General features: G+C 42.0%; 1 protein-coding gene across 1 annotated transcript; it reads right to left on the bottom strand.

The window, feature by feature from the left end:
- Window positions 1–2785: 2785 nt before the first annotated feature.
- LOC107189097 (homeobox protein Nkx-2.5-like) lies at window positions 2786–4483 on the bottom strand. The gene is made up of 3 exons (XM_015577530.1): window positions 4201–4483; window positions 4027–4115; window positions 2786–3547 (listed from the first exon to the last, which is right to left on the bottom strand). Exons 1-3 carry the CDS (start codon window positions 4481–4483, stop codon window positions 2786–2788), a joined length of 1134 nt encoding a protein of 377 aa, XP_015433016.1.
- Between the last annotated feature and the right edge of the window lie 9353 nt (window positions 4484–13836).

Genomic DNA, 13836 nt, shown 5'->3' on the forward strand with positions numbered 1-13836 from the left:
ACGTCTTTGATGTGCATTTATATATTAATACGTCATGCTGTAACTTGGTAGGAGAGTTTCTCGGGCAAATTCATGTCCAATTCGTACACACCTACGTAGATTATCGAAGCTATAAATTCCATTCCTTAAATAGCTCATATTCATTAACACATTTCAATTTCATTAACTACTACTTAATAACTTTCGAAGACGCTTCGATAATTACCTTTATTAATTATATATTTATTACAGTACTTTCACGTATCGAATGATTCATGATTGAATAAACGAAATCTGTTTAAAGCCTGCTAACGCAGAGATCGGACGGGCGCGTCGTGATTAATGAATCCCGTAAAAAAACCGCGATGGCCTCTAATTTAAGCCGAACGATCCAGAGACATCTTATGCATATGCACCCAGAGTGTGTCTATTTGAACAGCATCAGCCTTTCGTGAATTCACCTAGGACCCGACGGCTCCCTTTCGCTCGCAGGCAAATAGGATCGAATTACGAGTATTACGATGTTTAATGTCCGATGATTGATTATGCGAATATACGATATCCTAATGGGGCTTTCAGACGGAAATTCGGGTTGAAATGGGTCGCACGAATTCAGCACGATGCATCGATACACATTGCGCTGTACCTTAAGCAACAATAATCGTTCTCATTGTTTCTGATAGTTATTTTTAATTCCCCGAATTACACTATTCTATGTAAGGATCAGAGTGGGATTCTGTAATCACGATAAGGATTCAGACATGGACCAATACTAATAAAATCTTTACCGTCGAATAACTCCGTAATACTTTTTTTTCTGTATGTAGTTTATAAGACACCTGAACTTTAGAGACGACTCTTGCCATTTTTGTTCGTTGATCATTTTCATTCGAATATGAATTTATTATTTCCCTCGAGTAAACCGTGTTATAATCAGTATTACCGCGTTAATAATCAGAAATTTCGAAATTCCATGAACCACCAACCAAATCCTCGAAGAGCTAATCGTGCCTAGCATTAAATTTATGCGACGTTTCGAGCACCACTGGGTGATGCTTCTGGATCTCGTCCAGAGAAATTAAGCAGATTCCGCAGCGACAAGTGCACGCAGGTGCATGCAGGTGCACGAAGGCGGGGCCCAGGTTTCGTTCGCTAGGGTGGTCCGCCGCGAAGGTGTGTGCACGGTGAATGGGGCCACGTGAGCCCACGGGGGCCCTAATATCAGCACCGACATTTTTATCAGCTTGTTCCCATGGCCCTTTATGGCACCAGTAGCACCATGAACAACGATTACACCGACGCGGATCGTCTATGTGAAGGCACTTGACTGCCAGATGACCCGTCGTGCTCGCGCGATAACCTAAAAGGCGCCCATGGCTTCGCTCAAGCTGTCAGAACTCACCTATTTATAAATGCCGTTTCGCCATACTTTTGTTTTATCGACCTGAAACGTTTTATGGGGAGAGGGGTTCTCGCGACGTACCGGGGAACAGTCGACGCTTCGATGGATTTTGGCGAACCGAATTTCCCGACAGAGGAACTTGAACAATCCTTTAGAATTTTTACTTATAGAGAAAATGAAGACCTGCAAGCTCTGAAGGGAATATCTACCATCCGTGATATATAGAAGACATTGACCATTGGTTAGCATAACTATGAAACCATAATTAAAATTTGCAATCTTTATATATGATGGTTAAAATAAAAACGAACAACTTTTTATCTAGGAAATGTAATGTACAATATAGAAGAAAGGAGGGAAGTTCTAATAGCAGAAGAAAGTTTCTAAACAATTTTGTACCCTATGTACCCATATAGAAATCTACATATCTGTATGAAGTGACACAGAACAAGGAATGAAAAACTGATTCAAAATATATAATTGATTGTTATTTTTCTCGTCTTCAGTCTGTTAATTAATTTTGACGAGTATACTCGTCGAACACAGTAAACAGGCTAAAATAAATGTTCTTCCCCCGCTCGAATTAACCCCAACAAAGAACCAGGAACAATTCTGTGGAAGAAGGAAATGCCAGTAACCGGAAGCGTTAGGAGCAGAATGCCTCGCAATAATTAAACTTAATACTTTATTGTCATTTGTATGATCCGCGCAGTCCAACGGGTGCGCGTACGTCGAAGCGAACAGTACAATTTACGCATGAGATCGTATCCCTTCGATAAATAACAAAATACCCGAGCAAACGTTTCTGTCATCATTTCGGCGGTGAATCTGGCTGGACCCAGAGTCTCTATGACTCGAGGTCGGACAGAAAAAAAAAATAGTCGTAGAATGACGAGAAACACGGTGAATACGGATCAAGTTCGTAAGATGTATCCGTAAAGGCCACTCGAAGAAATTTCCGTCCGGGCCTCTCGAGCGCGGCGCGTTACCGTTTCGAAGGGAGTACCTTGCCTAACTAAAGAAAAAAGTAGAACACAGCTGCCAACATCACGGCCTTAGAGCTAACTATAATATACGACTAATTTAAACCTATCTAAATCTCGTAAACAATTACACTTTGGCTAGCTATTTGGTAACGTCGTTGAACGGATATCAACGCGAATCCGTCGATTTTTCATGATTAAAAAAATAATACTCGAAATATATCAATTTTCCTCTGCTCCTTCAGGATTCTTTCGGTCATTTTAACAGTAACTTTGAACAATTTCTCTATCCACGAAATCAGAACCCTGGCCCCTCCATGGGCGTTTAACTCGCGCAGTTACGAAGCACAGAAACGTTTCTATCGATTGTAAGATCTCCACCGATTCTCGGTCGAATTTAAGAACTTATGTCAGTTTGTTTTTACCACAATCGTTGGAGATTCTGGTCCAGCGGCACCTGTTCCATATAATTCACGTACTGCATCTGGTAATTAGGGGGGCCCAAGTAGTTCGCGAAACCGTAGTCGCTGCTCGAGACGTCCATCGTCGGTCTTCCGTCGCTGACGATCGGTTTCGCGTCCGACGTCATGTTCTTCATATCGGAAAACGGTGATACCTCGTTGTCCTTGTATTCCGTCTTGATCTGCCGTTGACAATCCGTCGCTAGATTGTTTCTATAATCCGATAGTGTGCCGATAACTTGCTGTCTGACTTGTAGATCCCCGTTTAGGCTTGATTTTCCGCTCATGTCCGAGTGAATTTCCGGTTTGAACTCGGGGCTCATGCTGGGGTCCATTCTTACGTCCCCGTTTTGCGATCTGAATTCCGGGCTCAGACGGATGTCGTTCATACGGAAGTCAGGCTGCATCGACACCGTCAGCTCCGGTCTGATGTTGGACCAATAGGGCCCGACCGTGGGGTTGTAAGTGTCCTGAAGATTCAGCTTACCATCTTTGATCAATACGGGAACAGAGATCTTCTTCAGAGATTGATGCTTCATGTTCTGAGCCTGCAGCTTTTCCGCGTCCTCGATTCTTGCGCGTTTGTTCTTGTATCGACGGTTCTGGAACCAGATCTTCACCTGCGTGCTGGTCAACTTCAAGGTTTGGGCAAGTAGCTCCCTTTCCGGGGCGTTTAGGTACCTTTGCTGCTTGAATCTTTGTTCCAGTTCGTAGACTTGCGTCTGGAAGAAACGATGGGACGTTCTTCAGATCTTCGATTTTATTGATTCGATACATGCAAGACGATCCAGAAGTACATTTTCATGTTTATGAACAGAGATTTGTTGTTTGTGAATGGTATACGTTAAAGAACAGATGAAAACGGAAAATAGTAACGTCGAGGGGATTAACATAGATTGGTTTTATTAAATCCAGCTCTGACACGATGTATTTCGCCCGTTCATGTTAGAGATGTTATTTAATTGGCAATATCTGTCAGGTTAGTAGCCACTCTTTAGTGAAACAAAGAAATAATATTTTGACTAGACAGGGGAAGTTTATGGAAATTCAGATTTTCTCGAGTATGCAGTAATTTATCGAAACTGAAGACAAATAGATTTATATTCGTCTTATTAAAGATTCTATCAGGTTCTAAACAATATAAAAGCTTCATTGCAATTTATTGTGAATTCTCACATAGCAATTTATTGTGAGTTCTCACCTGTGAGAAGAGCACTCTCGGCTTCCGTTTTGTTCTCTTGCCCGACTGACTCTTCCTCAACTCGGTCTTGCTCGATGTAACGACGTTACCTGTAAAACAATCATACTGCTACGTTCACCGTCCAAAAGAATATAAAATTTCAGTACAAAAAAACCGTTATTAAAACACATTTACCATCTTCTGAGATCGTAGGCTCCTGATACGTCGGCGCGATTTGATTCAGCTGATGAACGTGACTACTAAAATCAGGGTAATGGGGGTAAGTCGGCATCGATTTTTCGAATTCCCACTGATTATCCGGCACGATGTAATTATAGTAATCTTGGGTGGCGTGTTGCTGTTGAATCTGGTGCTGATGGTGAGCGACGGGGTAGCAATCCATGGTTCCGAGCTGCTGATCCTCGCTGAGAATGTCGCGGACGCTGAACGGGGTTCCGGAGATCGAGGAAGACAACATTCTAATACATCCTCGACTATTTCGAAACGTGTCAACAACGGTGAACTGCACTTCGGAATATTCTAACGAACTATTAAAGCCTCTCGAAAATCCACAAAATATGAATATCTCCAAAGAATCCAGCACAGATGTCTTCACTTGTATAATGCACACACAGGATCCATCGACGTTCCACCAAATCAAGAATTCCTTTTCTTAACTACCTCTGTTCTCCAGTCCCAAGTATTCGCTTGTCAAACTTCAAAAACTTCCATCGACATCACTGAACTGTCCCTCGATCAACCCCGGAACCGTTAACTTTTCGATAATCCTCCGAAGTCCCTATCAATGGCCCCCCCCCACTCCCCAAAAAAATGGTACAACCGATCGTGCTCTGTCGATCGTGACAACTCGAGAATCCGTTCCGTCGGCCCGTCGAACCGTTAATTGCACTCGAAACGCAATAAACGAGAGGTCGCGTATATCGTCAGGACTATAAAACCCGAACGAGCTCGTTACGATGTTGTTGACACACTTGCTCGCGGGCTCGTTTTACGGGCTACTCGTTTGCAACGTTAAACGTCAAAACCGATCCGTGTTCGCCGCACGGGGGATGATGGTCACGGTTGAACGGTCAGGCCGGAGGGCAGACGTGTAATGTGACTTGGTTCCTCCGAGGGAGTCAAGTGTTGGTCCCGTGGGTACTGGAACACACCACCACGGACGGAGATCTCCTCCTTTGCGTGTGACGTGTACGTGTGCCCCGCCACTGACTGCGTGCTCTCTACACCAGCGCACACACCCACGCCAGTGGAGCACAGGAACCGTGAGATTTCGACGGGGTGGTCGAGCCTCGGTGAAACCTGATTGGAGACTTTAATTCGCCTATAGCGATCGACGTCAATTTTCGGATTCTACGGGGATGGAGGAGGATTTTTACGGGGTTTGGAGATTTGTGGGGGTGATTTTTTATCATTGGGGTGATATTGGCGAAGTATTATGTCGGTTTCTTGGAGAAATAAAATGTGAATTTTATTTCTAAATTCAGGAAAATTCTGATCACAAAAGGCTGACAAGAGTAATGACAAAGAGAATATGTAAATGGAGTTGCATAAAAGTCTTGACACCTAATTGTTATTTCAAAAGCATGCGAAGAAATGTGTAACTCACTATATGTGGGTACTATTACACGTCCACCGTCTTTTAAAAATTTCATGTCTCTTTTCAGAATTATTTATCATCAATATTCCTACTCTGCAATGAGACAGTATGTATATGTCTGGAAATCGAAAGCTCTCGTTTTTTGTTGGTAATTCAACGAAGATTGGGAGCGGAGGATCGATCGTTCGGACTGTTGACGAAGAAAAAAAAGAAATGGAAGCCCACGACGCATAATAATTACGAGGATCGGAAGTGCGTGGGCGATTAAGGAGATGGCAAATCCGTTTTTGCCTTGGGACAGCCATAACGCGGTGACTAACGCTGGGGCGGAGGAGAAGAAAGGACCGCCTATGCTTGAACAACCGAACCAATCCAGGCATACCGCGAACGGATGCTTCTAAAACCGGCGATTAAATCGCGATCCCCTCGAATTACCCGCCTTCTGCAATTTCGGTTAGCGTGTTCCCCGTTCACGGACCAACGGGGAATGGTGTTGCGAAAGGGTGGAGCAAGCGGGAACATTTCTCAGCTGGATTAACGTACTTCCTGAATTATATTGGGTTTCGCTGTTGGTAGACAGTACTTCGAAGATAAGTCAAACATCTTGAAATCATTCTTAAAAGAAGGACTGCTTTTGTAGTATTCAAAGTTAATTCGAAACGTATCTAGAAGAACGTACAAATCTTATAGAATCAATCCTATTTAATTACTAGAATTTTTATTGTTGCTATCTATGTATGTCTTGTATAGTCATCGATTTTATGTTCTTTCAGTACTTTCTTGCTTGAATGAATACTTAGCAATTAATTTTTCTGATCGCTCTAGGCTCAAATTTCGCCGAAACAGAACATGAATTTTCATTAAGTACCTGCATTATAAATTGTATAACTGAATTCTAAGAAAAGTTCATTGAAAATGGATTTTAATATAGTTTTTATTACTAACAAACCTACTTTACAATTCCACCCCAAACCCGTTTAATGCTTAAGGTGGTCGAATAATTTTCTGGCCAGTTATATGTAATAATTACTTTAGCGGTATACAAGGGTTAATTAAAATTGTAGTTACTATACAAACAATCAGAATAGAAAATCAGAAAATTGATCCCAGAGGAGTCGAAATTGTCTCTGAGGGAAATGGAGTAATGATTTCTGCCTAGTCTAGTCTATGGAGAAACGAAGAGACGTCAAAAGCGTCAAAAGCGTGACAGGACCCCGTCATCGAACGGTTTCGATTTCGGAACGGGATCAGTAACGAAAACAAAACAACCCATTTTTCTCGGCGAACAGCAACCAGGACGAGATCCTCGTGGCCGTTTCCCCACTCCGCAACAACGACCAGTCGAAAGTAACATAATCCAGACGCGCGCCCTTCGAAACGTCGGGAACCCTTGACGCTCACGGATGGAATCCGAAAAATCGCCCCCTGTGTGAGTGCTACCATCCTGTCTCCTCTACTAGAACTTTTGCATAACTTTCAGACGCTTGAGTAATTTACATTTAAATGGGAAAAAAAAGTGTCCCCTTTTTTTTGAAGCAGAATCGTCTGCAGACATCGTTTATTCGAAATTTCTTCAGGGGTGGGCCACAGTACCGTGTAAATTAGGGTAGAATTTTTTTTTGTGGTAATAAAGATATCTTTCTTTAAAGAAAATTTTGGACAATTTGTTAGAACTGTGCTTGTAATAGAAGAAATTGAATCGTTGCGTCAACGAGTAATTCTATTCATCTGTGAAATCGAATAAAATGTCAAGAAGATTTTTCGATATTAAAATCTATTACCACCTTGCAAAAAAGTATGTAGCTGGTTACTCATTTACTCCTTTGATGCCCCAATTAACCCTAGTAGCCGAAGGGTCTTTTTCGGGAAGACACTCGGAGGCTTTCAATTTACATTTACGACACACTCAAACCTCGTTCTTCATTGCCTCTTTCGAATTTGTCACTTGATTGGCTCCAGAAATTAATCAGCAGTCGCAATCTAACTCAAGTATGTTGCAAACTTCCTACTGTATTTAATTGAAGGTACCAAGAGAGCACCACCAAAACGTAAACTGGCACCGAAAGATTTCCTCGGAACAATTTTCCTTCTATTCGAGATTACACAAGCGAATCTTTACCAAAGCAGATCCACCATCGGTGATGTTCCGAGAGAAACGCGAGAGATCGCAATTGCGAATTGTCGCTGCGACCAACCAACGGATGGATACACGATCCGTCGACCTCTTCATGGCTGACACGCATGTTTATTATTTCGTGGGCAGTCTCTCATTGAACGTACGCGGTATTACACCAGAAGCGGGCGCGTGCACGCGTGAATCGGTGGCGTTTGTGTGGTGCATGGTCGGGCGCCAAGAGATACAGAGGCGCCTTCTTAATTGTGGGAAAACGGCGCCGGCGTCTGGAGGGCCCAGCGCCGTGTGAAGCCGCCGCGCCCGAGGCCCAGAGTAGCACGATTTTCAAACAAATTCCTAGACTGAGGAGCCTTCGAGACCACGTCCTTGAGATTTTCGGAAATTTTCTTACATTATTCCCTTATGAAACTCCGCAGTCAAGTACAGGGAACCTGTTGTACCTCGGACATGATTCTACCACGGTCCTACATCAAGTTTGAAATGTTCGTGTTTTATTTTCCTCAAAATTTATAGTACTAATTTATATATATATATATATATATATAATTTGCGTGAAGTCCTACTAAAATTAGTTTGCAAGCGATCGCGTCGCAGGTCGAGGCGTTACGACGTTTTGAAGATTTTTTCACGTCGAAAGTACCTAGTTCTCTTTTCGTCTAAACTTTTCCAAATAACTTTATTTCCGGTTAAAAAGTTACAACCAGTTATTTTAATGTCTCTGGTGACCACGATATTTCCCATGAGAAGCTCGAAAGCAATATTTGCCCCGTTCCTCGCGTAAAAAAAAGACAAGAAACAGTTCTCACGCAGACGTCTCTGAACGGTGATCCAGGGGATGTACGGTTCGCAAGGACATCCTGAGTCGCGCGACACCGTCCGGAATCGGCGTGTAACGAGGCCGTGCAATGGAACGGGGGAGCATCTCTGGTGCAATGTGGTGTCCAGTTGCAGCACGGGCCTCTCTCTCTCTCTTTGGCCGGGCACAAAAGGGCCCTTTGTGCCGTCGTCTCGCGTCTAAATAGCCGCATGCGGCGGCGTCAGGATGCCCTATCCATGTACAGTTTACAGAAAAATCCCGTGGCACGGTGGCGTATCTTCTGCTTACGAGACTCGTGGGGGGTCAGATGCCGCCCATGGCGTGCGGACGATGTGTCTGTTCCTTTCCAGGATCTGCTCTGTCTGTTCCTTATACCGTTTACTACGTGACCAACAATGAGACAATACGACCCCGACAGACCGGAGCGACGGATATCGATTCGACCGGAAAGAGTCTTCCGACGTTTTTCTTTTTTTTTTTTTTTTTGTCCCCGACGGGACTCCGACGCTGGGACGCCTGGTTGCATATAATTAGCACGGGGAACCGCCATTACCGCGAGCGATCTGGCGCTCGAACGACTCGTTACGGAAGTAATTTGTCCCATTCGCGTGTAATTTGATATCTTGTTTGGTGTTTGGAAGGAAAATTTACGGTGGATAGAAAAATGTATTTGCACGATCAGGTTTTTCTGATTGGTATATTGACGAGAGTGAACAATTTGTAACAGTAAGAAAATATATTGTTTGAAATCATATTGCAGTTAAGATAAGGAAAGGTTACGGATGTTTTTATAATATTCTTTAAGAACCTATATAATTATTTTGATATAGTTCAGAGGTATCTTTCCTCTAGTATGAAGAAGATAAACAGGATTTATTAGAAAAGGAACATGATTCTTTATGGAAATTTCTAGCCCTGGAATGTTCATGAATTTGTTAAGAGAAAACTGATTCCTGAATCTTGGGCCTGCCCGATAATCCTTTTGCAAGGAACTAAATGTTATTTAAAAGTCGTTCAACGCAATTTAATAAATTTCCTACAAATTAATGAAATGAATCATATGAATTGTAACAGAGCAATAAGGTGTTGATAAGTAATCATATATACTATTAAACCATTGAAAAGTATAATTAACTACATAATCACTCGAAGCAGACATTTTTACCAAAGCATCCAAGGCTCTTCAGATTGAGATCCACCGAACCGGATGGATCATTATCGACGTTATTGTACCGGAACCGAGGACTCGAGGCCCGAAATATTACTTCCTGTTCCTGTTTCCCCACTTGTTCCCCGTGAATCTCTATTTAGCAACAGTCCGAAAGTTGCCATTTTTAGTACATCTGTTACAATCATAACTATCATATATCCTAGAGTAAAGTGAACAATATTTACCGTACAAGTGTTCAATGAAAAAACAATGGTGGGAAAGTCGACGTCGAGGGTCGAAGAAATTACAACGCAGAGACAAGTGTTCGACAAGGGACCGTGTGGCCATTGTGTCGAAAGAGGACAGTCTCGACAGAACGTTTCTGCACTTAGGAGCGCCGCTGGGAAGACTTTCGTCGTTTTCTCACGAGTGGGCCCAGACAATTGCGTGGATCTGGATGTCTAGACAGGCGCATCCCTCGTTTTATTTCCTACGTTGTGACCGAAAAACGCAGCCACATTTGCCAGAACATTTGTCAGCAGTTTTCGATAACGTCCCAAAAGCCACATGGTCTTTCCGGGGGAGGTTCGGGAATCAATTTATTTTCACTTGCACCCTAAAGCACGCGTGTTCGTTAATATTGAACAATTATGATAGTTTCCTCGGTCTGACACTGATCAAAATTGCTGCAATCGTTCTTTCTGTTCCTCAGACATATCGGAAGGATTGAAATAACGGCTACAATGTGGTAGTTATTTTTATTTTGCAGTTCTCTAAAAATCCGAAATGAATATTGGTAAAGGTTGATCACGATAAAGGGTAGAGAATACACAAAATACGATAGGGGTAAGCATGTCATTGGGGATTCCTTTTTAATCTCTACGAAAGCTCAATTTTATTTCGGTAATTTTTACTTAAAGGTGTACAAAAAATTGCCACGAGATTTTAATTGTAACGCGATGTTGGCGAGATTTTATAAGCTGAACATACAGTTAATAGTCCGACGAGAGTAATTGCGATGGGAATGGAACGCATTACGCGTCAATTTATTTATAACCGTGGGTACGAAGGTTGCAGGCACGTCGGTAGCGAGGAAGCGAGTAATTGGATCGCTATCGGACTTCTTCTATTTGTTGTTCAAAACTTAAACACTGAGACAGGAATGATCCACGCGCTCTGGTAAACGTCACGCCGCGGTCTCGTCGTATCGTCGACGTTGAACACGCGGGAACCGAGCTACCACCATTGTTCCTAACGCGACCACGATTTACGACGACACTTCTCCTCGATACTCCCTTCGTGTATATGTACTTGGAAAGGAAAAATAAATAAATATAAGGATAGTAATTTGTCTATCTCTCGTCTACAACCTACAACCCCATTAGGTAACTGAGAGTTCCGTTTAACTCTTAATTTATTGGTGGGAATTCAAGGGGAGTCTTATGCTGGGAAAACAACCCCTTCACCGGTTTGAAATATATCATCTGACAACAGAACATTCAAAGATTAATAGAAATTCGTTTTTTTAATTGTATTGAATTGACAATAGTTCAAAAGTTCTTGTTAAGAATTGAATAAATTAGAAGAAGACTGTGTGCTACAAATGTTTACTGAAATTTAACGGTTGGCGCAGTGCATCGATCAAATGAATAGATTTTTCAGAGTTCCTGGAAAAAATCTGTAATTTTTAAGTGGCCGGAACACCGAACGCCCATTAATAAATTTCACGTCAAATTAAGACACGCTCCGGGGCGTTTCTTTCTGTGGGAAAAAAAGGAGAACGTGTCTATGACGGCACTTGAAGATAACTCCGATCCTTGAATTACCTTACTGGAACTTCGTGTCAACAAACTCCGTTCGTTTTTAGCGCGGAACCCCGATCCCTCGATGGGTCTCGGATGATCCAGATGAGCATTGGGATAGGACTCTTTCGTGGGTGATTACTTCTTGTCTTTGAAAATAATTATACCGCACTTGATTTTTACTTATATGGCCCTTTTAAAACAGGAACAGGTCCGATAAGCTCGTGGGGGCACCGGAACGTTAAGAATATTTTTAGAGTCAATCACCATTAAATTGTTATTTATGCTTATAGTCATTTATTGATAAAGTGGAGCATCAACTTTAAGAAGTTAGACTGTAGATTATTGATTCTGACTCTAAATGATAATAAATTATATTAGGGAACACTAAAATTGGAGAACTTGAGAGAATAGTTAAGAAATACGGTGCTTCTCGTACCTATAATTTGAAAGGCAAATTCGAATTAGAAACTAGCGCTAGCATTCAATTTCTTAAGCAGATATTTACCGACAGTAGATTAGTTTGGATACAGAAGAGAATCCTGTATGTAACATTTTCGAAGATATTGAACACTGAAAGTTACTGGACCATTTTTTATAATGCACGTATAATTGAACAGTAGTTTCATTTATTCTTCTTTATTGAAAACAGTGTAAGCAATAGTGTGAATAAAATTGTACCGTACAAAACCTATCCAGGTGTACAATAAAATAGCCTGCAATAAACGATCATCTACTGTAAAATTATGACAGCCATCTGGTGTCGGAAAGCGGAACTATTTCTAGAAGTTTTACAAAAACGCAGGAAACTACGAAATCTTCAAACTGGCGCCATCTAGCGGCGCCTTCCAGAACTAGAACGAGATGTTCAGATTCTTTTTTTAAAAGTAAATAGAGAACTATCTTACCTACTGAATGTAGCAACCAGTGGGAGATGGTGCCTGCAGACTGTTATAGAGGGCAATATCGTCTCCACCACCCACATTCAAAGTTTCAATATTTAATAAACACTAACTACCACTACTTATAAATCTAATCCATATTATTCGTTCGCAGATATTCCCGTTATTAATTGGTATACTCTATACCTATACACATGAACAAAAATGCCCGAATCGATCTTTCGTTATCGAAGAATTAAGGGTTGATAACTACATACAGCCTCCTAATACCTTCGACAGCCAGAACGATCCTCGTCGGTGGCACAGCAAATCCCAAAGGAAAAACACAGAGCCCCATAAATAAAGAAACGAAAGGGTGCGAGTCGGGGAAATTGAATAAGCGTTATTATCGTTTAAGAAAAACAGTCGACCTTATGGCTACGGTCAAAGGGGAGGGCGATCGTTAACGAAAGAAACCCTCCGCGATATCTCAATCGGCTCGGTTATCGGACGTTAATGAATTTCCAACAGCGGCTACGAATATCCCCCGTATTACGAAATTAGCCTGGGACCTTCGGCCGTTCCGTGGGCCCCGAGCGGCCTAGAAAAAAGCCCGACCCGCGCGTTTCCGAACGTCATAAATCACGAAAAATAGGCCTAGGAACGAGGGCGAGGGTGGGACGGGGAACAAAAAAATCGGGAACGGTGCAGCGGAGAATGGAGAAAGATTAACATTCCTTCGCCGTTGCCTTTGTGTCATCAGGGAGATTGCGAACACCTCGACCGTCCCTGTCCGACAGGAATAATTAAAAGCTTCTCGGTAATTTGCGAAGGTGTTCCGTGTGACCGGTGATTAACACGCAGGCTCCGGGGCGGAATTAACAACGCCCACTCTTTCGAATCGCAAGTGTCTGGCGAACTCCGATATATTAAAAATCATGGAATTTTGTCATAATTATTCGGAATGTTTATGGATCGACGATTTCATGGATGAGGTCAGTGTATTAGGCTCCTGGAGAACTGTGCCCCTATTGTGACTCAGCTAATTCTTTACCCGGTGATTAACTCACGCGACTTTATCCATCCGTTACGTGCTTCGTAAATTCACGAGTCATTCTGTTATCCTTTTTTTCTTTTGGCTTCAATGCCAAAGTAAATAGACATTCTCATTTTCGTCGACCATTTGTCATCCGAAGAAGAATACTCTTCGTCTATTGAGGAATATCTTAAATTAAAAATAAAATAAAATATTTATCGATCTCTATTAATACAGAAATATCATAACGTCCCCTGTCTAGTAACGGGAAGTCATTTAAAATATGATTCTCGGATCGTGTATGTTTCTTTGTAATCAAAGTAATCAATAGCTAAATTAGAATTAATCAAGTATAAATTTCTGCGTAATTTTAAATAGTTTCGATACTAAGTC

The sequence above is a fragment of the Dufourea novaeangliae genome, unplaced genomic scaffold (assembly GCF_001272555.1).
Source record: "Dufourea novaeangliae isolate 0120121106 unplaced genomic scaffold, ASM127255v1 scaffold125, whole genome shotgun sequence".
Lineage (NCBI taxonomy): Eukaryota > Metazoa > Arthropoda > Insecta > Hymenoptera > Halictidae > Dufourea > Dufourea novaeangliae.